The 25,168-nt window shown below is 40.8% G+C and overlaps 3 protein-coding genes across 8 annotated transcripts in view; all 3 read left to right on the forward strand.

The window, feature by feature from the left end:
* TLCD4 (TLC domain containing 4) overlaps nucleotides 1–7,259 on the forward strand; it is a 40,440-nt gene extending 33,181 nt beyond the window's left edge. For all 5 annotated transcript variants that reach the window (XM_072343743.1, XM_072343744.1, XM_072343742.1 and 2 more), the window contains one exon: nucleotides 1,164–7,259. In XM_072343743.1, the coding sequence (XP_072199844.1) occupies nucleotides 1,164–1,479 (316 nt within the window). In that variant the 3' untranslated portion in view covers nucleotides 1,480–7,259. The remainder of the gene's footprint in view (nucleotides 1–1,163) is intronic.
* A 978-nt stretch (nucleotides 7,260–8,237) lies between these two features.
* On the forward strand, nucleotides 8,238–15,084 carry HCCS (holocytochrome c synthase). The gene is made up of 7 exons (XM_072343260.1): nucleotides 8,238–8,437; nucleotides 8,829–8,979; nucleotides 9,660–9,808; nucleotides 10,404–10,552; nucleotides 11,425–11,544; nucleotides 12,359–12,445; nucleotides 12,702–15,084. The coding sequence occupies exons 2-7, from the start codon at nucleotides 8,862–8,864 to the stop codon at nucleotides 12,898–12,900; spliced, it is 822 nt and encodes a 273-aa protein (XP_072199361.1). The 5' UTR covers nucleotides 8,238–8,437; nucleotides 8,829–8,861; the 3' UTR covers nucleotides 12,901–15,084.
* A 4,174-nt stretch (nucleotides 15,085–19,258) lies between these two features.
* RWDD3 (RWD domain containing 3) lies at nucleotides 19,259–24,849 on the forward strand. Of its 2 annotated transcripts, none has more exons than XM_072343262.1 (4): nucleotides 19,259–19,540; nucleotides 23,043–23,527; nucleotides 24,219–24,334; nucleotides 24,433–24,849. In XM_072343262.1, exons 1-4 carry the CDS (start codon nucleotides 19,456–19,458, stop codon nucleotides 24,545–24,547), a joined length of 801 nt encoding a protein of 266 aa, XP_072199363.1. In that variant the 5' UTR covers nucleotides 19,259–19,455; the 3' UTR covers nucleotides 24,548–24,849. The 2 variants fall into 2 exon arrangements, with proteins under 2 accessions (XP_072199363.1, XP_072199362.1); XM_072343261.1 differs by having other exon boundaries at nucleotides 19,323–19,540; nucleotides 23,046–23,527.
* The last annotated feature ends 319 nt before the right edge of the window (nucleotides 24,850–25,168 follow it).

A 25,168-nucleotide genomic window follows, 5' to 3' on the forward strand; every position in this document is an offset into this window, starting at 1 on the left:
TTACTTACTCATAGTTTTTGAATTTGCTGGGAGAGGGAAGCCTCCGAGCAGATGTCCAGTCACCCTGTTCTCAGCAGTTACCTATCCTGGCCCATTGCTGTGCACTTCAGAAACTTTCTTTGACATTACTTCTGGAGTCTGCATTGTAAATATGAGGAAAATACAGACTCTGTCTCACTGAATGTGCCAGGTCCCTGTTGGCCCAGTGTTTCTGCAGGGAGGTATCCAGCTTCCTGCTCAGGCTATCACCTGGAGAGCCCAGAGTCTGTATTGGCTGCATTCTTAACTGATTACCTGGTGTGTTTCCATTAGAGTTGGATGTCTGTCAAGTCTTTTTAGTGTATCAGTAATTATTTAGGCTGTAATCTGCAGATAATTAAAATTGACTTTATTTTTTACAAGTTTTTAACTTGTTATTTTCTTTAATAGCTTTACCCCCATACCTTCTTGAAAACGAATTGGTTATCCCACTTCCTCCTTCCCAATCGCTGTCATGGTTACATTGATTTATGTTATTTTCCTGTTTTTAGCCTTCCATTGTTGCTCAGTTTTTTATCGCACTTATTTATTATGTGTGAATGTGTCTCCAAATATAGGAGGGAGAGAAGGTTCTTTAATATATGTGTACCTGACAGTGAGATTAAGACACATGTGATTTGCAGTGGCTGGTTCTGAAGTTGTGATTTAGGGCTAAACAGGAGTCAGATAACTCCATATCTACAAAATATGATACCTCTGTTTCGATTACCATATCAAACACAATGTTAGGATTGCTTTCGGGGAGAAATATTTTTTAATTGCCTATTGATGCAAATTATAATAAAAAGCAATAAATTTGAATTAACCACCTTAAAAGTAACTTTAAAATATAGTGCAGTGGTCATTGGCAAACACACAGTGGTCTTGAGCTGACTTACAATTTGGACTGTGTTTTTCTATGTGTTATTCTATATGTAGTGTTCTTGGTATCACACGGTGTTTAACTGGGAGAAAATAAAAAAAGCCAAGCAGAAGAATTTGCAAGCTAATCCAAGAAACTTAGAAATACAAGCAATGACTAAGAAGTGCAAGGTAGAAGCAATAAAAAAAATACATGCTTAATTAGAGAAATAAAATCTTCTTCAATTAAGTGGACTTGCAGTCTGTGAATACTTCTTTTGCAGGTGGTTTTTTGAAGTACTGGGATACCCCAAATCTTCAAAGGCTAACATGATCAATGGTGTGCTGATGACAGTTGTGTTCTTCGTGGTGAGGATTGCCGTCATGCCTATGTATTACAGCCGTGTATTTTCTTCGTTTGGAACTGAGGGTTTCCAGAGATTAGGATTCGCAGCCCAGAGCGCCTGGATTATCTCAAGTGTTGTCTTGGATGTTATGAACTTGATGTGGATGGTCAAAATTACAAAAGGTTGCTACAAAGTTATTTGTCTTGTTGGACAGGAGGAAGCCAAAACTCATAAAAATGGAAAATCTGACTAGAGCTCATATGCATAAACAGAAATTTCTGCTATGAAAATAATTTGGGTTCACTGAACCAGTGCACATTTCTGCCATGGAATGCTCCTCTTAAGGAAACAAGGTATTACCTCTGTACTGACCTTACTCTTTCCCTAGCCACACTGCCTGCGCACCCAGGGCCACGCTTTAAGGATCTCCTCCAATGAGAAATAGAAGCAAATGTTCACAGAAAGGAACGCTACGTGTTCTGAGCACTTAAACTACTGAAATGAGGAGGGAGCTGACTGGTTACTTGGCTGTTGACCACCAGTGTGTTTGAAGTGTTTCACTCAGGTTTCTCAGATTAATGTGTTTTATAAATCTAGTGAATACTGATATTTCTCTTTTATAAAAACATAAACAAAACTCCCCAAACTCATGATACGGTGCAATTTTTCCTGGCAAGTTTCTATATTTCCTCCTAGGAATAACAATCAAGATTTCATTCTTGAGAACTTTTTAATTTTTGCAAGAGATGCTAAAAGTCTAGCTCTGATTCTGTGAAGTCTTTTACTGCTTTTTGTTCTGCCTTGTATGAATGAAAACCATTTGGGGAAATTTATGAAATAATTTTCTCAAAAATTCTGTATTATAAGATGGTACAAGATATTTTAAGAGTGGTTAAAATTCTCTGATTTTTATAGGAAGGATTCACTTCTGCTTTTTTAGGTTACATGCAAGAACACATCTACTATATCAGCCGTGGAAACGAGTTCATCAGTTAGTATGGTAAATGATGGTTGGGAACAGCATAATTCTTACTTGGAGTGCTTTTATGCTTTGCTGCTACTGCCTCTGACAGTTAACTCTGCTCAGAGTTAACCACTGACTTTCAAGATATGGAACTTACTTAGATAAAATTATTCTGTAATGTGCCATGGAACTCACAATGAGCCTTTTTTTTTTTAATCACACAAGTGACCCATATATGATATAATGATATATGATATGATGGCTGATTATTATCATCACGTTTTCATCGTTAATCGCATTTGAGCTGTTGACAAAAGAAGATTCTTGAATTAACGGTGCCAAACTTCTTTCAATCCGTGACATACAGTGACAGTTCACACCTGTAGGCACAACATTCTGTTTTCAGAGCCACATATTTGTCAATAGGCACTCCGTTCCTCCTTCTGCAGACTTCAAACTTGGAGGACATTGGAGAGAAATCTTACTGCCTAGGAGGAATGCTCTCGATCCAGATTTTATTGTAACTGGAGGAAATTCTGTTCTTTTTTTTTTTTTTTTTAATGATTTTGAGAGCAGTATTTGCGTATAGTTTTGGTTTTGTTTTGCTTATTTTTAACCATGTCTGAATTGAGTTTGATCAACTTCTGTTTGTTTCTTGACTTTTTTTTTAGTTATTTTTGAACATCGTGTTGTTAGTTATACCTTCTAACAAGGTGTGCTAAATGTACACGTTTTCACTCAGTACTTCAGTGCACAAACCAAGTGTTGTAGCAGACTGCGTGTAAGCAGTTTATTTTTAAACAGAGATAAAAATTTATCCTGTGTGGGATATTTTGTTTCCTTTTCTTCTGTTCCCCTTAACAAAGCTTTGTGGAAGCAGCCCTTACCTCTGCAGTTCACAGTGTTGTTGCACCAACACTATGATGCTGCTGTGTGAGAAACAGGGTTTGTCTCCCAGGAATCAGATGTCAGTGAGCCCCAGTGAGAACCCCATGGACTGTAGTGCCTTATAGCCAAGGCAGCTGTGTTGAGTTCCCAGCTCCAGGGATGTCAGACTATTGTTTGAGATGCACAATACTGGCTTTTATCTGCTTGGTTTCACTGGGCAGACGTTTTCCAGTCTGGTTTCCAAGCCTGCCCTCTTGAGGGTGATGTCAAAGATTGCTTGTTCTGTTCTACAGTCACCTTCAAATTAAGTAAATTCAAACATTTTGGAGAATGTGCTTGAAAGTGGAAGCATTCTTTTATTGTATTTGGGAAGTAGGATGAAAAACTGATAAGGAAGGTGAGCTGAAGCAGCTTTTAAGATGACAACCCATGAAAACTCAAAATTCATCTCCACATTAATCTTTGACATCTCGGTATCATTTTGTTTTGCTTTGTTTTCGGCACAGAGCATTCACTAAGGCAGTCAGTTTTCTTCTAGATAGTTTTGTGCATTATAGGGGGGAAGTTAAGCTGTAATAAAGTTGTTTTATAAGTAGACTGGAAAACAAACAAGCAGGAAAACAAGCCTGCAGAGTACATAATAGGCAACAACCCAAAATAGAAAGGCATTGAGATAATTATTTAGAACAGGCAATGTTTTGGATTGCTGCATGAAATTAATGTAATTAAAACAGTGTTTTACTATGCATTCGGTTTCATTGTTCTATCGTGACATTTCAGTGTATTACTGTTTAGTCCGGATGCATCAACCGTGTGTGAGAAGGCAACTTTCTAAGGAAAAAACATTATTAACACCTGTATATTTAGCAAGAACTGTAGTCAGCAGTTTGCAAAATTGTGCTGTAATGAATTCATTAGGATAGAGCACTCTTACCTGCCACTAAAGGCTTACAATACAGCAAATCAGATGGCCTTGGCACCTTTATTTTTTTCAATTACACTTTCTTAATTTAAAAATGATGTTGAGATGTTGATGTTATTTTGTGTTGCAAGCTCGTCTCTTTGCTTTTCTTTTGCAAGAAGTGCATGATTACCAGGATTTTCATAAATGTTATCTCTGGAATCTAATATTACTTTAACAGTGGCTTGAAACTTCTATTTTAACACTTGCATTGTGAAGCAGACAGTTGGTGTATCACCAGTTGTCTTTGCCACAGGGGTATCGAATGGATCCATCGTATGGATGGAATTAGCTTAGGAAAAATGCTCAAAAATCATATTTTATTTTTTTAATATTCTTCAGTACCGCCATACATAAAATTAGAGTGGTGGTCAAGGGAGTGTCCATTTGTACCAGTAGGGCTGTGTGTAAGTATGCAAGTTTCTCTTCTCTGTGGTTTTAGTTTTCCATCAGAAGATGAATAAATACTGCTCTCAGAGATACTATAGGTCAAGTTTTGCTTTTATAATTGATTTGTGGAAGCAGTGCTTGCAGAGAGGAAAATCCTCATTTTCTTGGTGTGTGTTTGGGTGGATTTCAATGAAGTCAAGAGCCGTATTTCTACAGAGGTGTTTCATGGGTATCTGTACACATTCTTCAGTGTTAGGAATTTTATCTCTGAAACCTACTCTGCCTCTATAAGTAAATGTTCTATTGGGTGAGCTCAACACTTTCTTAATTGCTTAAAAATAGAATCTACTGAATAATGAAGGATGCTCTATGAGCAGGAAAAATGAGAGGAGCTGATGTTTATCAATTTTTATCAATTCCAAATTTTATGTCAAAGTTTATTTTAAAATAAATTAATTACAATGTCTGGATGATAATCATTTCCGTCTTTACATTAGAGATTATGGCAAAGCATTATTCATACTGAAAAATTAATGCTAACCTCTGAGTAAAAGCTTTCACAAGTGAGCAAATACATTCAAGCACGTTGAAAGAAGAGAGGTGGAGGGGATGCTGAGTACAGCTGCTGCTGTGGTTGACACAGTGGTAGAATGATGAGTAGCAGAAAGATGATGTATTTCTATATCTTTGCAATGGTGCAAACTGAAACTTTAACATTTATTTTCAAGCTGTATAAAAAGGCTTCTAAGTTGTTGATTGCTGTGTGAAGAGGAACCATGTGCGTTCAAGTGTATGTACATACAAACTTTCTGTGAAAGGTCTTCTAGTAGAAAAGTTTGTGACATTGTTTTGTAAAGCTTCTGCTGAGCCATTCAGATGAAAACAAAGGGCTGACTGAAAATTACTGCAGCTTAAGATCTATTACAGCCTTCACCAATGGGGAAAGCCAGGTAGAGGGGAACTAGAATTCAGAAGAGCAATACAATTGTAGAAGGCTATTAGAAGTATGTGCAGCCCTCTTTCCTGGTTGTAATGGCCTTCCATAGAACTTAATTAAAGGGACTTCACAAGGTGGGACTTGTTCCTGCTAGAGTGTCTCTATCCATGGAACGCATTTGACAGCTGGAGAAAGAGCAGTACTTTGCTGTTGAGCTCCTGGCACCAGTCAAATGGAAAAAAATAAATGATTAATATTTACTAACTTGAACATTCATCCAAACCCTGGGTGAAATCTCTTTGCTGGACAGGTAAAGGTTAGATGATTTTCTGAACACAACTTGAAAGGTCTTTTTATGGAGGAAGGAGAGAAAGATGTGCTGCTCGGGATGTTTAGAGCTCTGGGATTAAGCATCAAATCAATACTTTTAGGTGATAACGTGATTTCTTATCCATTTAAAATCTCTACTAGCTACCTCCTTTGGCATTCTTGCTCTATTTATAATAACCAAGCACTTTATAGCTCAGTAAAGAATGGAAGGTAGCTATGAAGAATAACTTGTATTATTCGGAATAAGAAATATTTTCTCAAAATTCCTTCTGAGATCAGTTTCATGGTGTGGTGTCCTAAGAGGGCAAGTGATAGCAATGTACATACATTTTTAATCTACTTGTAATATAAAGGAAATGTCCTAAAGAGAGTGGTTTATGAGGAGTTTGGCATGCCTTGGTATCAACCGTATGATTCAGTGTGCTATTTATAACTTCTTAGTCATTGACGTTGAAAATATAAAAGCAAATAAAATATTCTGTAGTGTATCTTTATTTTTAATCTGTGTGTGGGATGTCAAAAACTGTTCTTGTCTTGTGGACGGCACATGCCTTTATGAGCCTATAAATACTGAAGTATATGAGAATCTGCACCCAAGTGGAACATGTTGCATGGAAATTGTCTTCTAAGTTTTACAGCTTTGTTATTGAAAAGATTCAGATCATTTAAATGCAACATTTAAGTATCAACAGCGAGCTCTAATACAGAGCATACCACTTTGAATGCGATGCAGGAGATGCCGATTTTGTTTATCGTAACACTATTCAAGTTTAACAAGAGATATCCGTTATATGGTAGGGAGAGGGAGGAAAAGGGCTAATGCTGAGCTCTGGTATATTTTGCACACTTAATAAGCATACATGCAAATATCCTGGATTTGTTTCTATCGTGCATAAACCAAACAGTGTTTAATGTCTGCAGATACCTATATGGGGAGAATAATTTAACGTGTAAGCACAGTTAGACTGATGCAAAAGCAAATTACAATCTGCTGGGAACAAGTGATATACGATTTAGGCATAAGTAATAGTCTGTGATTAAGAAATGTTCATGTCATCTTCAAGAGAAACTCGATAAATACGGTACACCTGAGCTGGGTGTTGAGCAAAGGTGAAACCTGAACGTTCTTCCAGACTGATTTCTGGAAAACCATGACAATCTGGTGTGCGGAGTGAAGACTAACACTGTCACCCACTATTGGGATCGTATTAGGAAATCCAAATAGTAACGTGGTCTGATTGTAGTAGGGATCCTTATCACTGCACAAGAACTTAAGAATGCAATATAATAACTCTGGAGATCGGTTACAGCAGTGAACGGGTGTAGTAAGGTGAATGGTTAAATACGATGTGTTTAAATCTTCCTTTTGCTACAAAAGTTCTGAATTGTGTTTGCATTTCAGTATGCTGTGGAGCATTTTTGTGTTTGGTTTGACCAGTCTAGGAGCTTGCATTATACTGGCTGACTTTTTTTTTTCTTTGATATATGCAATAATGTCGATGAGCAATAAATTGCATGTTGTATGCAAGGCATTGTTACTTCATAATAAACAAAAGGAACAGAGCTGCTTATTCTGTGAATTTTTCTTTCTTCTTGTGTTAATAGCTTATGTACCTATAGTGATAAATGTGTCGTGAAAGAATGGTTTGCTTTGGGTTCTGCTGAGAAACAGTTGGCTCGTACAATACCTTGAAGTTGCTGCACCTTGCTTGAGAAATATATGGGGAGGGGGTGAAGAAGGGAGGAAGGGGCCTAAGCCAGGTGTGTTGGGGTGGGTGGACTTAAGAAGGGTGAAATGCTGTGTAGGGCCTCAGTGCAGCCAGAAAGGTGACCTCAACTATAAATTGTTGTGTATTGTGGAAAAACTTATGTTTATATCGGATAGTATTGATTATATCATGAATTATAATAGCACATTTCAGGATGTAAGCTAAGTGCTTCTCTGCAGGCTGTAGGTATGAAGAGCTACTGCCATCTGTGCGTTACAGATGCCATGCATGACACAGTCCTTTTCCTGAATATTGAGATTTGCTGTTCAGTTCCTTGTTTTGCTTGTTTTACGTCTTTGCAGTGGATATCTCTCATTTTCTAAAGGGTGGATAATGTCGTGAGTATACTCTGGTTTTGCTCGGCTTTTCTGGAGTCCGCAGAGGATACCTAAGGGCAGAGTGTGCGCTTCCTTGAGGCCATCACCCTGTTCTTTGCAAGGCTCTACTCTGAGGAAAATTATTTGCTGCAGAAACTCCGTGCTGGACACGGGAAGATCCTGTATTGAGAGGTGGTACGTGAACGTCTCCTTAAAAGCACTGATTTTTTTAATTCGGGTGCTTAAAACAACGACTGGGCTCTTACACACTTGTGTCCTACAGCTGGATGCCAGCAGCCCTCACCGGCGCAGGCTGCGCCCGCCCCGGGTTCCCTGGCAGCGCTGCGGGGCTCCGCCCGCAGCGTGGCGCTGTGCCGGGCAGGCCGCTTCCTACCGGCGGCAGCTCCCGGCAGGGCCTACCAGAGCGGCCCGGCCACGGCTGTGCGCAGGCGCGGGGTGGGTGGGCGCTCTCGCGAGGCGTGCTGCCGCACCGGGGTCGCCGGAGAGCCGGGCTGAGGTGAGGGCAGCCGGAGGGAAGCGAAGCGACTCGACGCGGGAGGCGGCGGGAGCTGCGGTGGGTCGCAGGCCGTGGCGCCGGGCCCGGTCCTGCCCGGCCCGGATTGGCGAAGGAAGGCGGGTCTGACCTTGCCTGCGGGTGAGTGCGGTCACGGTGTGTGTTACGGGTCATGGAACGCTTCCAGCGCGGGGCTGGAGAGGCGAGGCCCGGGGCTTTCAGGAAGCGCCGCCTGCGGTGCTGCCGTGCGGTATCGCCCGAGGGCTGCGGGGTTGCGGCCGGCGCCGCGCTGAGAGCCGGGGAAGGGTCCCGAGTGTAGCGCCCCTCCTGTCCTCACTGCGCCCTTCGCCGTACGCGCTGTGGAGGCCGTGGGTTTTTCTTTAGGCACTGCGTTTACTGCTCGCGGTGGTTTTTTGTTATTTATTTTGGGCGTGTTTTGTGATGCCGCGGTATATTTGTGCGTGCATTCGTTGTAATAAATAATGAATTTAGGTTTGCTTTATAGGTAGCTTCTTTTTTTTCTTTTCTTTAGAAACCTGAACTAAGAAGCCCCATTTCAGCAGCCATGGGTCTGTCTGCATCCTCCCCAGCGGCCACAGCTCAGTCAGCAGCTGAGCCAGCCAAACAGCACCAGGCTGCCTCTCCACCTTCAGAATGCCCCATGCATCGGGAGAAAATGGGAGGTAACTGTGCTTGAAAGCTAATGAAGTTAGCTCCTTACTCTGAAAACTCAAAGGTGTTTGTCAAGAAAGAAAAACAACTGCATTAAAAACTTGAGCCTGTCCCCCACCCAAGGTTATGCAGGTAGCAGTTGATGACACGATATAAGCTGTCCTCAGTAGGGACCCAGAGAGGGTACCTACTGCAGAACCTGTGGGCCGCTCCTGCTTGCCTTTCTCCAGAGTGGCCCTGCAGGGCTTTGGGGCCAGATTGGTGCCCATGCCCCTTTGGGGCTGGTCTCTGGGTGCAGATGGTTGTGCATAAGGGAGGGGCAGCAGAAGGGTGCGATCAGGACAGTGTCTGGAGAAGGATGATGTCAGCTCTTTGTTGGCACAATGAACACAAGTTGGATTCATGTTGCTTTAGAAATCTTGGTGATGAACACCTTGGTAGTGGCCAGCATGGAGCAGGGCGTAAGCGTTCAAGGCCTGTGTGAGAAGCATAGGTTTGAGCAAGGTGTTGGGTGCTGAAACAGGCAAGACAAAAATATTTATGAAAGTTGGAAAGTGTTCTAAAACTCCAAACAAAAAGTGAAGTAGCCGTCTTGTATTTACATTAGCATTCACTGAATCGTTCCCCATCTGTTGTGTTTTAGAGACTTCATTTTGCAACAAAACGTATCGTGCTTTCTCCTGTATTTCAGGTTGTCCGATGCACATGAAGACTTCTGAGCGTAGGGCTGAGAACGCAGACGATGTTCCTGCACATCAGGAAAGAGCGTATGAATATGTAGCGTGTCCCGTGAAGTCTGGGGCATCTCAAGCGATTGATGACATAGATCCTAGCAATATGGTAACTTTCACTTAGTTCAGGTGTTTTCTTCAGTCTCATTTCTTGCTGAAGTGACAAAAATGTAAATCCTGATACTGTCTAAAGTGGGAACTCTGGCAATTAATGTTCTTTTTTCCATTTTAAAACTGCTTTTTCTGATTGTGTACCCAAATATTTTTATATAGGGCTTAAGAGTCGTCTTCAAAGTTGAATCATTTTTGACGAAAGGTGGTTTTACAGTTTCTAGGTGTTTTATGCCATATATTCCTATTTGTTACTTACACGTGTGGTTCTTAAGTTACATCTTAAGGCCGTGTGCAATAGTGGTATAGTAAGTTCTCATTCAGGTCTTTCGGACATTTTGTCTGATTACAAAGAGTGCAGATTTGAACGTTGAAGTTGAGACAAAAGGTGTCCTTTGGTCTTCAGATGACAAACTCACACAGAGCAGTCTCTTGTGAAAAGGAGAGGTGACTTCAGTGGATTTAATGTGGGGGCTGAACTTCTTGATCTTGGCAGTGGCTGCTTAATTATTGCTTTATTTTTTTCTTAAATACTTAACACTTTCTAGTTTGGTTTTGCTGCTGTTGTTCAGGTGATTCTTCATGTTTTCTAGATGCCTCCTCCTAATCAGTTGCCATCTCCAGATCAACCATTTCCATTGTCAACTGTTAGAGAAGAATCTTCCATTCCGAGGGCGCACTCTGACAAGAAATGGGTCTATCCTTCAGAGCAGATGTTTTGGAATGCTATGCTAAGAAAAGGGTAAATACACTGAATTACCAGCTGAAGTCTGTGTGAGCCTGAGATTTTTGAAATAGCATCATTAGTTATTATTCATAGATGCTATTTAAGAGTTTCAAGCAGGAAGCAATTAACTTTCATTTGTAAAAAAAAACACTGCTATTTAAAAAAATAAGCTTTAATGTTATGTGTGAGCTGATCTCAAAGACTGTCCTCCCCCATCATCAGCAAGGTGGCTGACAATGTCAAGGCAGCTGCTACTAACTTTAAAGTCACTTGGCATAGGTGCCAGCAGGCTTTGTATGACTACCTACCTCCAGATGCAGGAGGCTTCAGTCTAATCCTGTGAACTGACTCTGTGAATCCAGGAGCATTCATTTGGCTCTGTAATTCTGCTAACAATTTGAAAATTAAAATTGTTTGACAATTGTATTCAGTCTTATGCCTCTTGGAAAGGAAGCACAGTCACAGTGCAGGATCAGAGAGATGGAAGGTGCTTCAAAGTGTATGCAAATTGAGTAAAGGACTTTGGTGAATTAAGAACACAGGTGGGATTTTTCGTAAGCATTTTTATAAATACTGTGGATGTGCCATTGTTTGCACATCCTGATAACGTTCTGATCCAATTAAGCTGTTAATTTAGCTAACCAGAAGTTGTGGATCTCTGTGATGATAACTTAGATAACTATCTGTTTACACAGAAAATGAAGTGGTTCTCAGGATGCTTAAGCAGATGAGCCAGAAGTTTCCATTGTTGCATTTTGTCTTTGCAGGAACGCTTAGATCTCTTGGTTGGATGTTCATCCAGTAAATTAAGGAATATGGAGCAGTTACACAGTAACACTTGTCAGAATATGGAGGAGCTACACAGTAATAGTTGTCTTATTTTTTAGGTGGAGGTGGAAAGATGATGACATAACAAGTCAAGACATGACTAACATCATTAAGATTCACAATCAAAATAATGAGCAAGCCTGGAAGGAGATTTTGAAGTGGGAAGCTCTTCATGCTACGTATGTACACATGAAATGAGAAGCAAATCATTTGGTTTAGCACTTGATTTTGTAATTGCTTCAAAGCAGACTTTGTAGTTTTCATAAAAATATTCTGGTGTTGATACATTTCAAAAGTTACGGTCTTTTGTGATCTCCCATTCTGATAATGAGGCAGGAAGCTTACTCGTAAGGGATGACTAGAGCTGAATAATTACACTGACAAAACGGATCAACCGTCAAGTGGTGTGGTATATTGTGTGGATTTGGAGGAAAAAACATCTTACTGTGTCTGGTTGAAGATTACCTTATTTCTGTCTTTGTTATGAAAAAGGCGAGGGACATAAACTTTGTTTAGAAGGGACTGGTGTCACTTTTGGTCCTTGTTCCTAAAAGACACAGACTAGTTAAAGATGGTGTGTCTAGAAATGGTCCTTTGAAATACCGTGACCTTTGGTACAGAGTGGTTTCCTTTATGATTTTCTGTTCTTTAATTGTTTTCACTTCTATAACCCATTACATTTGTGGATGAGAACTTCTCTGTTGGTAAGTTAGAACAATACTGTGGAGCGTATGGGTAACTTATCATACCAGCAGTAAGTGCTATCAAAACTGGGGCACTTTTCAAACCTTTAAAAAAAACCCACTGGCTTAGATGGCTGTAAGTATGTTTTTTACTGTTACTATTTCTGCTACTCTATTTCTCTATTACTGAAACAATTATTTTAGTGGTGTGCAGGGGAACTGTTAGGTCAGGGCTTGAACTGGTGATTGAGTGCTTGTTGAAGGGGTGTGGCTATAGAAACTATTATCTCTGTTCTAATTGTTTTTGTAGGGAATGTCCCTGTGGACCATCCCTGATGCGGTTTGGAGGCAAAGCGAAGGAGTATTCACCAAGAGCCAGAATACGGTCATGGATGGGGTACGTTGGCAAGAAAATAGGACAAATAGGACTGCTGGTCAAAAGGAAGGGTAGAGAGGCATGTCTGGAGATACAGTGTAGAAGTAATTTAGAGATGATATGAAAGTGGAATTGCAAGTTAAAATGAACAGAAGATGCATGTAGTAGTAGGTATCTTATGCCAGAATCTGAATAAATAAATCTTGCTTCCACTCCCTCTCCCAGGTTCATAATACCTATCCATTACATTTTTCTGCACTATTATCTACCTTTCCAGATACGAACTTCCCTTTGACAGACATGACTGGATTGTTGACCGATGTGGAAAAGAAGTGCGATACGTTATCGATTACTATGATGGTGGTGCAGTAGATAAGAACTATCAGTTCACTATCCTGGATGTTCGTCCTGCGTTTGATTCTCTGTCGGCTGTGTGGGACAGAATGAAGGTAGCTTGGTGGCGTTGGACTTCTTAACTACTCCTGTTATGTGTGATCAAAAAGTAAACCACTTCCCTCTGAGGTTTGAGAATATGTGGACAGTAGGACGTGAAATAGAAGTTCAGTGGAACTGTCTTTATTTTCGTCGCCACTGTTCTTTGTTGGGGCATGACAAGGATGAAGAAATGCATTGTTAAGTATACCAGTGCTTTATGATGCTATAAATTATATAATAAAAGTACAGAAGCAAAAACACCTTAATTTTCTTAAGGCCTGGGAAATCTTTTATTTTGTTACAAATCTTGTGTAAGATTTCCTTCTTTCCTTTCATGCCTTTGGTGCTGTACCAAATACATTAGGTTTCTGGTTCTGACTGTGGTTTTGAGTATTACTTATATTAAATAGCAAAAACTGGAAGTTTCATGAATGGTTGCCCTTAGTTACAGTATCAGCATACTCAGATAATAGAGCATGAAAGTTATGAACTGTTACGAATTGCATGTTTTACGAAGTATTGAAAACTACAAGCTTGTTTTTACATGGGCACTTTACATGTTCAAATATGTTTCCTCAGAAAATTTCAATCAAATCTATTCTGTTAAAGAAATGCGAGTATTACAGCGTGAGTGTTTCTAGAAGTGCTTTCAGTTGAATATGTGGAGAGTATACTTAAGCCTTAATTTGCAGTTTATCTTTGAACAGAACAGCTGGTTGTTAGAGGCAAGAAATGAGTGTTTTGGTTGCTCTTAAAACAATATTTCTCAAAAGAGATAAGGTTGATCTCTAATGAGTATTTATTTAATCATTTAAATAGTTTGTTTTCTGACGTAAGAAAGTTGTATTCTTTTTGGTGCACTTGTATGTTTTTCTGCCTTTACTGTGTGTTCTCATGTATTCAGGACAGAAACTTTATTTAAAGCTTGTGTCCGGCAGCACATCTGGATTTCACATTGTAGTTTCACCACCTGTAGTGTAGTATTTCTGAATTCTTTTTGAAACAGATCACAGTTGCACAGAGGTGTGTGACTATAACAGGTTCCTTCATAGCAGTGATAGCAAGGTGTGGGACAGCTGTGTATACAACTTGGCTAAAAGGGTATCCAAAGTGCCAGTCAACACTTTGCAAGTAAGCAGGGCTGAGTTGAATGTTTTTTGAGAGTGATGCTTGTTAATGCAGGGTGAGTTTGTGCTTAATGAGGAAAATAAACTACTTTCTGTTCCTTTTTTTAAAGTCTTCCACTGTAATAACTTGAAATTTGCATGGCTTGGTAAATTTCAGTTGCCTCATACTTGAAATTATGTTACTCCTCCCTTTCAGCATACAGTACTGCTGAGGGTAAGACCTCCATGCAAAAGACTCGGGAACTGAAAGAATAACCAAATACCACATTGTAGTTTCTCAAGCCAGAGTTTCTTCTTGTAACTTTAGAAGTTTGAACTGGCAACCGGCTGTACCTTAATTTTCTGAAAGTGCTTATTTTTCACTGATAACAGAAGCTTTTTTCTTTCTCCCAAGGGGAGAACACCTCAGTACATTGGTAAAGTAACTCTTCTCATTTAGGAAAATAATCAGGGAAGCTTCCATATTCCATGGTACTAATGGAGACTAATGACTCCCACTTCACAGGCAACTATCTGTAGGGTCAGAATAAAACTTACCCAGAAGTCCAGAATCCTAAGAAATAACTGCTACTGTTATCTTTTCCCAATTTCCCTATTACTTTTTCCCTTTTTTTCAGCGATTTGTGTGTGTGTGTGTGTGCATGTACTAATAAAAACAGTTTAAAGCAAAAAACCCCAAGCCTCAGTCTGAATAGGCAGTATATATGCAAGATACAAGAAGTGTGTGACTTTCTATGAAGCACTGTATCTGACAGTGAAAGAGCTGCTCCTTTCAGTTCTGACAGAAAAGACAGAAGGTTGCTGCTTTTTGAGCTGGGCTTTTTGAGTTTTATGTATACATTTGGTAACTTGATCTACGCACAATGGGGTGAGCGTTTTGGAAGCTTCAAAATGGCAAGTCTGCACTGTTAGTTTTGGAAACTTGACGTTAAGTGTGTTACGAAAACTGTAATTGCTACTGAATCTGGTAGGAGATGTTTCATGCTGCTTCGTGAGTTTGCTGTCTTCTGTTTCATCTTTTCCTAGATTCAGAGTTTTCTTTTCCGTGCTGCTTTGTCATTCAAACAAAAAGGAGAATCAAATAAATATACTTTTCTTAACTTTGGTATTTGTGATTATATTTCTAGCTCTAAGATTATATTTCTAGCTCTAAGAATTGTTAATACGAGCTCTTGCATGTGCCAAATGAGATAAATTCTTTAGGCCATTACAGCAGATCTTTGAATATGTACTACTCAGATGAAGAGATAATCAAAAAGGAAGGACTACCTTAAACGTTAGCCAGCCAAACCTGCAGGTTTCCAAACAAGGATATAAGACAACAAATATGTTCATCCTCAGTCTGCAGAAAGGAAGGTTTAAGTTTTTGGTATTTTTTTTTTTAGCAATCATTAGGAATTAATGAAGTTTATATTCTACAAGCAGTGAGGCTTAAGGAAAACTTCAGTTCTCTGTTTTAGGTTGTCTGCAGTTCACCTGTGTTCTGCTTTACCACATCCAAGCTCTCCTTCCCCTGTTGTATTTGGTTCTTGCATTTAAAACAGCTGCTCTGCAGTTGAAAATGTGTTCTTCAAAATACTGTGTTCAGAAACTGCAGTCATCAGTGGAAAAGGACTCTAGCATAGCAGTCGAACTGTGATTAGGTCTTGGTATGTAGGTCTTATATATGTATCCAGGAGTAATGCTGATCTTCCTGGAGTGTGAGACTGTTCTGCATTCATTTCCTCTGGCCTCTTGCCATTGCATTGCTTCAGGCAGTTGCCTTGCAGTTAGGGTGCCTGGCACTGTGCTGCTGATCTTGAGGAACACCAAACATGCCTGCTGGGCCTACTATGCTGTCCCTGCTTAAGTGATGGCTTAATTCTCTGCTTTTCTACATCGTGTACTCAGCATCTGGCTGACATGAATGCCTTGTAACTAGTATTAATTCACAGCCTTGTCCTGGGATACCTGTAGTTCCTTGACACGTGCAGTCATGTGATATTTTACCACTGTGTTGTATTAGGCAATTTGGAAAGGGGGATGTATCTCTTATCACCTTTCTTTCCCCCCCCCTTCTCCCATAGAAATAACTCTTCCTCCTTTTCAGTGTTATGCCAACAGTCCTAGCTCTTTAAGAATTTTGCATCCACACCCTAGAATTTCTTCTGTGTAGAAGAAAGGGATTGTATTCCTTATAAAAAGGTATTTGTGTCTGTTGTTGATTGCTGATATATGTACGTTTATATATACATACATATATTTAACTGCCAAAGGTAAGTGTTCTGGATGACTGTTTTTAAGTTGTCATGTGGTAGGGATACATTAGTTTAGTGTAAAGGGGGACAGTAACGGCAATTACATAATGCATTCACCCTCAGGACTTCAGTGTGCTCTGTGAACAACTATTGAAAGACATATTTTAGTCTTTGAATATTTTTATATCTCCAAAAGGCTTGAGAGCAGCCAAGGATCTTTCAGTGCCCTGAAAATGGACATAGTCTGTCATCTTAAGGCAAAGATCTATATGCAGTGAATCAAGTAAGTATTGATTCTTTTGGCAATGTTAGTTAGAACCTACGGTTGTGTTGGATGCATCGCTTTGAAAAATATCCTTTTCTGTTTCTGTTAGATGATGAATTGCTTTTATGTGCCTCTTTTAGAAAAAGGTAGGAGCCTATCAAGCTCTTAAAGAATCTTAATTTTTATGAATGTAACAGTTGTACCTATTTAATTCACGCACATCAATTGGTACAGAAACTTGTATAGAGAATACTGGTCCTGCCTCCCAACTCAGATGTGTTCCCTTGAGCATACGTGCTGAGTTATTTACTGCTCCGAATGGTTGTGCTGCTTCTAGCAGGAGCTACCTCACAAAACACATCTGCATGTTTGCAATGTGTGTTTATAAATGGACTCTGAATGAACCAGACTTTCAAAGGGTAATATAAATACATTGAAAGTGTTGGGATTACTTTTAGGCCCCATGTAAAAAAAAAATGGAAAGGAATAGATGCTGTTTTTTGTATTGACATTGCAGTTTGGGTAATAACTTCTTACATACTAGAAACCATCACATTTGTTTTCAAAATGTCAAGGGGTATCAAGTATCACGGACTCAGACATGATTTTTGCTTTCCAATATTTTGCCAGTTTTGTAGTAACTTCGTAACATTTTAGCAGTATTTCTGACATGCTGCTGCTCTTGCTTCTTTCCAAAGACCACAACCCCATTGGTCTCCTGTCTGTAGGGATAGCTAATGATTTAATTGATCTATTAGACTTTCAAAATGAGTTTCCATCTCTCAAAAGATTAAATGTCTTAGGGAATCGACTTGGAGCAGTTTGATGCATGGAGGATAAATAGAAGGGCCTTTAAAAAGCACCACTAGGCCGCAGATCCTTGAAAAACTTGCTTCTTAAATACTTAAAAGGAAAAGCAAAAGAAAATGTGAGGGTTTTTTTTCTCTCAAATTAGATAGTGTTTATTATATATTTTTTTTACTCTGTCCTGATAACCAACATAAAACATTGTGGGGTAATTCAAAGATGATGTGAAACACTTGAGTGTTCTTATTATTCTTGAATTTCTAAAGCTGCATTTCACAGGACTCTAGAGTGCTGCTATATAATGGAGGTGGCCCTTCAAATTAGCCATGTTTCTGAATTAGAAGATGCCTGTGTATGCGTGTATCTATGGAGGCAAATAGCTTTCTAAGCTTTTGTACATAATTTTCTCACCTGTGTAAGCGTATTTAGATAAAATCTTTGCAAGTTCCTGGAGGGTGTGTAAAAGTATCTGTGTCTTGGGAGCAGCCTCTATTCCAGGTAAAGAACTGGTGCAAAACTTAAGCAGGTGAATTGGACCCGATCAGATGGATTCGTAATGAGATCTGCAGAGATGCTCTCCTTCAGCTCTCTCTTTCCGTGCAGCAGCTTAGCCATCACACTTGTGCTGTGGTTATGGGTTATTCATTATCGTTTGCTCCGTGATTCATGAGTGGGCAACTGAAGAGATTTTTAGGCTCTTAGTGGTCCTTTAATGCCTTCTAGAGTGCATACTTTAGGACTGCTTATAATTGTGGTAGCTGGGACAGCAGGTTGACTTGCATGATGGCAAAAATATGTAGATGGATGGTCCAGATCAATGTTGTTTGTTTGTTTGTTTTTCCAAATGTCTGCCTTCTGTGTCATTCACAACTTGGTTTAAGGGGAAAGCAGCTCTAAATGCACACTTCTATATCTAATCGCTGGTGGTTGTCAGTATAACCCCTGATTGATTGGGAGTCATAATTACAGTGAGTGCAAAGCAAAGGATGTTAGTTCTGCAAATAACACTGGGGAGATTAGTTTTTCTGATGTATGAAAGGTTGTGTTCTGTTTGCCTTGTCAGGCAAAGTGGAAAATATTGATATCATCAGTGGTATATCAATTTATGACAGGGTGCCGAGGGTGTTTTAATACAGGGTAACTCCTAAAAGTGGGGCTTTTGAACTTTATTTGCCATGTGTTGATGGGGAAGCAGCCATTTAGAGAAGTGAATATAGCTAATGTTTTTCCATCAAACACTGCAGTGTTTGAGGAAATTAATAAAAAAGGGGGCGGAGGGATATAGATCTTGAGTTCCAGTTTAATAATATTGGGATGTGAAGGCCAGATCGTAACTGTGGAAGTTCATTTCAATTTTAAATATTTAGCATTTTCACCAGTCTGTGAATACAAGGAAATTTATTACATTAAGATGGAATTTAGATCTTTGACACGAAGCTGATATTTTCATAGTGTGAAAAATATCAAGCTGACATTACGCTGTCTCATTTGATGACTTCCAAATGTCAGAGTGCAGTAACTTATTCATAGGGACCTCAGTGTCTGGTGATAGTGTCAATTTAGAAGACATTTACATCGACTTTTTTTATTTAAACATGTAAAATGGAATATGCAAAGTGGGTGAGGAGAAGGGGGAAAGACCGGGGGCAGGAAAGTTCTCAGTAATAGAGGGAGGCACTTCTAAGGCTAATTTCCACAAAGCCTTCTGAACAGCTGCACGGACTGCTGCCTCGCAGCACTTCTGACAGCTCCGGTCTTATGTCTGCTCACGTTATTCACTCGTTCCCCGCTCAGCACCCCATTTCTTGGTGTTTCAGCAGAACTTGAGGCATTAGAAATAGTTACAGTAGGAATCCTTTTCAGTAAGCGCCGGGCAGTGCCGCAGCAGGAGGCCCCGCACACAGCGCCGCGCCCGCACCGCTCCGCACAGCGCACAGCCCTGCCGGGCAAAATGGCGGCGTTGCAGCGCGACAGCTGAGGGCGCTGCAGCCGGCAGCTGCGTCGGGGCAGCCGGGCAGATCCGCACCCTGCGCCCTCGTGCCGCTCTGCCCTTCTCACGGCCTTCCGCTCCCTCTGAAGCCGAGGGGCAGCGCAAGGCCGGGCCGTGCCACCGCCCCCAGGCGCAGCTGCGGGCGAAGCCGGCTGCGGGCGGGCGCGGCCATGTCGGAGCAGGCGCTGGAGGAACTCTCGGCCCTCGCCGCCATCTACTGCGAGCCGGGCGCCTGCGAGGTGCTGGCGGTCTCAGGTGAAAACGGCCGCGGTTCTGAGCGGCTCGGTTCCCGGGCGGTTCTCGCTCGGCCCGGCGCCGTCCCGCAGCCCGGCCCCAACTGCCGCTTCCCCGGCAGTGCCGGACGCCGCAGGGGCTGCGCGCTGCTGTCCGCCTCGGTGCGCTGCTCGCCGCCCGGAACGACAGGAGGCGCTGCGGGGCCGCTCCTCGCGCGGGGCCGGGCTGCGGCACGGGCTGCTCGGGCGGCTGTGCGCGCTGCGTTTGCGGCGGCTGATGCTGTTTGCCGTAGGCTGGAGGACGGGCAGCTCTGCAGCGCTCCGCGGTGCCGCGGGCCGGGAGCTCAGCGGCACAGGTTGGCTTGGGGGCTCCTCCCCGGAGCGCTGGCCGCGGCCCTGGGCAGCCTGGGCTGGGCTTTCGGCGAGCTGACCTCGTTGGTCCCCGCCAGCATCGGTCTGTTGGAACAGCCCCGCGTTTGGTGTTATTTCAGGCACTAACTGAAAATGCAGAATGTAGGCTTAACAGGTACAACAAATGTAAGCACATTTGACCATGGCGTATGCAAGGCTGGCTCTCCATCTCCGTGCTTCACATGCAGCAAAATGGTTCAGTGTTGGTAAATTAATCAACATTGGATGTAAAAGGCTTAGAAACCTTCCTTAGAAAACATCATGGAGTGTCGTGGATGCTCAGTGCAGACAGGCTGGTGTATTTGTGTTAGTGCTATGTGGCCTTGTGAGGTTGTTCCCATGATATGCCAGGACCATGAATATCTGGTTGACTTCCATTGTTTTCAGCTGGAATGGAAAAGGTTCCTCACAGTAATGATCGTTGGAAGTTTTCTTAATGTTGTGAAGTTTTATTTTGGAGTTACAAAAGCCTTGAGTTAGTCTGAAGGAAAGTTTTGCTGTGTTTACTAGCTAATATTTGCTTAATCTCTTCAAACCATAGCAACTGTCATCGACAGAACAGAGCATGGGGGTAACTTCCAGTGAGGCTGTTCGATCCTGCTGTCTCTCATACGTTAAGAGTAATTTGGGTGTAGATCTGTAGAATCAAAAAGGAGCCTGTTGAGGGTTTATGGCTTTGAGGGATGGAAGGAAATGCTTTTGCAGATCTCTGGGTGTACTAACAACCTCAGCTTCCCAGAGATCGACAATGAGCTATTCAGAATGTAAGATATGTTTTTATCCAAACCAATGTGTTGATGAATCCAAGTAAACTAATTATGGCATATCATTCTTACCTTGCACGTCTATTCAGAAAGATTAGCATTAGAGATAGAAATCCATAATTTACTTGTTAATCTGTTCTTTTCCCATTTACTCATCCAGTTTGCCATAAAAATATATTTATATATTCTGAGCTCGTACTTTAATAGATGCCATTTTCTGAATGTAAAAATAGTCTGCATGTGTTGCACAAAATGCCTTTGGGCAGGAGAGGAGGGGGATATCTGTCTGGCTGACATGGAACATAAGAAAAAATCTGAAGTATGCTAGAGCTAAATATACTGATAAGCGTGCCGCTGTGGGTGAAAATAGGTTAAAATGTATTGAGTTTAGTCATATTAGCACATTAAATGCCAACACAGGTCATACCCAAACCTTTGTTTCAGAAATAATCACCATTTCGCTGCGAAGGCAACTCAGCCCTTGTAGTGTGTGCAAACAAAGGATATATTTCTTCAGAGGCTCATTCCGAAGGACAACAAGTGTCACTCTTTGTTCTGCCGGCAGTCTGCAGTGCTAGTGCAGAACATGGGCACCACGATGCTGAAATAAACTTTGCACACTGCAGCACAGCACGTGTTTTGAACAAGGTCTCTGTTTTAAAGTAAGCCTGAAGCAGATGTAAAATGGACGTGACCAGGCTCAGAGTATTCTGCTTTGGGATGTGAGGCTGCACTGGGACCAGTCCATCATTGCAGGGAGAGGTGTGAGGATGTGGCAGGCGTATGGATGCATGCAGGAAAGTGGGAGGTCTTTGCCGAAGGGGCAAGGTTGGCCTGGCTGCTTCTTCAGTTCATTTGTAGGCTTTGTGTTTCAAAGTATATAAGCAACACGGTGTGAAATGAAGCGGCGGTTGGGCAGGCACCAGGTGACAACGATGTTCATCCAGAGGCTGGGGGCCTGGCAGCTATACTTGTAATGCTATATATCAGTTGCTGAGTTTGGAGGGTTTGCTTGTTTTATTTTGTGACTGTTCTGCCTTTGAGTATTTTTTGCGTGAGCCAGGAAGGAAGTTTGGCAGCAGACCTGTGGCTAAGCTCCCTCAAATACATCTGTCTGTCCAAGTCGCTTTAAGTTTCTTTCACTTAATAGTGTTTAAATATAAAGTCACAGAGCGCTGAGGTTGGTTAGCAGTGCAGGCAATGCTAATCAAACGTAATTCAGCTGACTGTCATGTGAAGGAAGATAAGGTAGGGGGAGAAGGCGGCAAGTCACTTCAAAAGAGCTCCTCAGAAACTCAGCTCTGCTCTCATCTGCCTTTCAAATCTGGCTTCTCCTGCCCTCCTAGAGTGAATCAGCCTGATACTGCAGCGATTTCTGTGAGAAATGGGGTGAAGTGTTTGGAATGCATCAAAAGGGGTGAAGCAGAGAACATCTGAGGAAGATCACCTTTTATCTGATACCCTCTCTTTTGATTGCAGCGGAGGTTAGGTCTTTGTCCCCTCTTTTCACATGATCAAATTTTGTGTTGCTTTTTCTGTAAAACAAGAAGGGTTTTATTGCAGGAATTACTGTCCTTTCATATTCGTTGATTTGAGTTACAAGATTTATCAGGAGAGTCTGGTCTTTTGTCCTTCATTCTCCATGTTGTATACTTTTCATGTTGGATGTAATTCTGTTTTGAAGTAGACTGAGAACATGTTTTGAGTACCCATGCAAGTGTATAAACACGAGCTGTGGATATACATGTGGGTGTACGTATGATTGTCTCAGTCCAACTGTTGCGAATGTGGAGAAGTTGACAAAAAAGCTACGTCGTTTCTCAGAAAGTTGTAGGGGACAGAGAATTTGTGACCTTCTTTTTCTTTCTTTGTCTCTTTTCTGTGTTAAACTGTTTTTCAATGGTTACATCTTCAAAAATACACAAGGTTGTGCTGGTATTGATGGTAAAAGCCCTACAGATTTTTCTAGGAGCGCAGTTACGGCAGTGCTCTGACCCTCTATTTTCATTTATCCTTGCTGTTGCTATTGAGCTGTAGAAGCTGACTTGAGTTTTTAGGACAGTTCTTTGTTACTGACTTGTCTGGACTATAAAGGAGCCAAAAGGTGTGAATGCTTTTCGGAATGTGTTAAATAATTTTCCTTCTAGTATGATATGGAAGTGTTTCATTTTAGGATTCCCTGCAAGTGAAGCTACAGTTATCGGCTGCACCTCCACTTTGCTCCAAGAAAAACACCACATTTTTAGTACAGAATGACATGGAGTTGAATTGATAAAAGACGATAGCAAAACTTAATGATGTTTTTCAACTTCAAGCAAACTATTAATGTTTACTTTTTGTACTTTTCAGAAGCAGATGGAGTCACATTTAGAATTCAAATCAGCGTAAAAGAAGTACTGGATGCAGATATACTTTTAAAGCTGCTATTTCATCTACCAGTCAATTATCCATCAGCTCTACCAGAAATTTCTGTTAGCTCAGACCAGCTTACAAGGGCCCAGTGCATGGACATAAAAGATAAATTACTTGAACAAGCAAAGAAGCATCTTTCTGAACCCATGGTGCATGAGCTGGTTCTTTGGATACAACAGAATCTTAAATATGTCATTAAGCAACCGGCAACAGTTTGCAGTGAAAAAACTACTTTGTCAAAAGGAGCAAGTACAGAGGATGCTATCTGGATGCTCCTCTTGCATTTAGATCACATGAGAGCGAAGGCAAAATACATCAGAACTGTGGAAAAATGGGCTTCAGATCTAAAACTGACTGGAAGACTGATGTTCATGGGCAAGATAATATTGATTCTTCTTCAGGGTGACAAGAGCAACATTAAGGTGCTGGAACAATGAATGTTGACTAGTTCTATTGATTTACTACTGAAACCTGTGTCTGTAAATTTTTGGTGTGTTTTTCCAACATTAGCAATTTTGGAAGCAGAATGATCAATAGGAGAATAGGAAGGCCCAACAACTTGATTCCATGCTTAAGAAAAATAAGTTATTCTGTAAGAAAGAAACCAGTGAAGCCTGTGGCCCATATTCCATTGGATTCCCACTGGAATTCTGCTCTTACATTCCCTGTGTTTCCTGACTGCAATGTGCTAGATTCTGTCTTCTCTTTTTCTGAAACACCCCATGAAGTAACCCTAAAGCCAGGACATTTGTGATCAGAAGGTAATAACAGATACTAGTAGCTAATTGCTAGCTGTCTTCTTCCTTGTCACCATGTGGTGCTCCTACCGTACTTTTGAACTTGTGTTTATTTAGTCCCGCAGCATTAGACAGGCCTTTATGGTGATACTGGAGAAGAACATTCTGATCTTTCAAACTCTGTGCTTTCTAGATTACTTAAGACTGCTCTCAGCTTCATTGATGCATTGAAACAGCCGTGCACTTTTTGGGATGAACTTTCAAAATGTGATTACTGTGTTCTGACAAAGATCTTTGTTTCATATAGATTTCTGAGTTTCACTCAACTTCAAAGATGCTGGCTGACATTTAATATTTTGTTCTTTTTGTCACTTAGGAGTACTTGATTCTTCAGAAAACTTCTAAGGTAGATGTGGACTCAAGCGGAAAGAAATGCAAAGAGAAAATGATTAGTGTACTGTGTGAGACAAAAGTACAGTCACAGCATAAAAGGTATAATTTAATACTGTTGTGGATAGAAAAGTAACTGAATCGATAATTACATTCTGACAAACCGAGGCATATTCATGAGTTTCTCTTGTACAATGTAGGTTTCAGATGTTTGAAGTCAAAGAATATTCAACGTTGGATGAGCTACAAAAGGAATTTGAAACTGCGGGACTTGCAAATCTCTTCTCTGAGTTTGTGCCTCCTCTCTTAAAATAAAAATGAAGCACTGGAGTAGTATTTGGGTAGAGCAGCATTTGGCTGCAGATGCTTCTGGGAGATAAAGACTATTTTGACAAACAAACTTTTCTAAAAAGAAAAAGAAAATAAGCCAGGAATTGCAGTAAGGAGAAAACAACATATATGTTAAGAATTGATATGTCGACTTCCACGCATGATGTAACTTTTTCAGTGGAGTGTGGAATTAATGGTGATGTTTGCATGGTAAATATGAAATATTTGGGAGAAAATGGTGCTAAAGTAATAATCTTTCAAATAAACTGTTTTACAGTCCCAGTTTTTAATGTTGTGTTTTTTATCTCTTGTGATGGTGGTCTTCCATAATGGCCTGCTAGAAGTTGTGACTAATTTCACTTTGGAAGCTCGTGTAAAGGTATTTATCTAAAAGGCATAGCAAACAGATCTCAGTATGAGAGGACGGCATATGCTTAACAACCCTTAGGTGTTCGTCTGCTAACATTTATTTCTCTATTTACTTGAATCTATAAATACTTGAATGTTGATTTAAAGAAAGAGCTCGTGTGATTTGGATATAAAAATCCTCGAAATGTTTTTCTTAATGTTAGTTTTTATTCAAATATGTATTAAACCGCTGAAGTG

This window comes from Excalfactoria chinensis, chromosome 8 (genome assembly GCF_039878825.1).
Source record: "Excalfactoria chinensis isolate bCotChi1 chromosome 8, bCotChi1.hap2, whole genome shotgun sequence".
NCBI classification, from domain to species: Eukaryota; Metazoa; Chordata; class Aves; order Galliformes; family Phasianidae; genus Excalfactoria; species Excalfactoria chinensis.

Coding starts and splice junctions, on each gene's coding strand:
- HCCS (XM_072343260.1), top strand. CDS start 8,862: ATGGGTCTGTCTGCATCCTCCCCAGCGGCCACAGCTCAGTCAGCAGCT. Junction 8,980..9,659: donor GCATCGGGAGAAAATGGGAG/GTAACTGTGCTT, acceptor CCTGTATTTCAG/GTTGTCCGATGCACATGAAG. Junction 11,545..12,358: donor TGGGAAGCTCTTCATGCTAC/GTATGTACACAT, acceptor TTGTTTTTGTAG/GGAATGTCCCTGTGGACCAT.
- RWDD3 (XM_072343262.1), top strand. CDS start 19,456: ATGTCGGAGCAGGCGCTGGAGGAACTCTCGGCCCTCGCCGCCATCTAC. Junction 19,541..23,042: donor CGAGGTGCTGGCGGTCTCAG/GTGAAAACGGCC, acceptor TGTACTTTTCAG/AAGCAGATGGAGTCACATTT. Junction 24,335..24,432: donor GTACAGTCACAGCATAAAAG/GTATAATTTAAT, acceptor TGTACAATGTAG/GTTTCAGATGTTTGAAGTCA.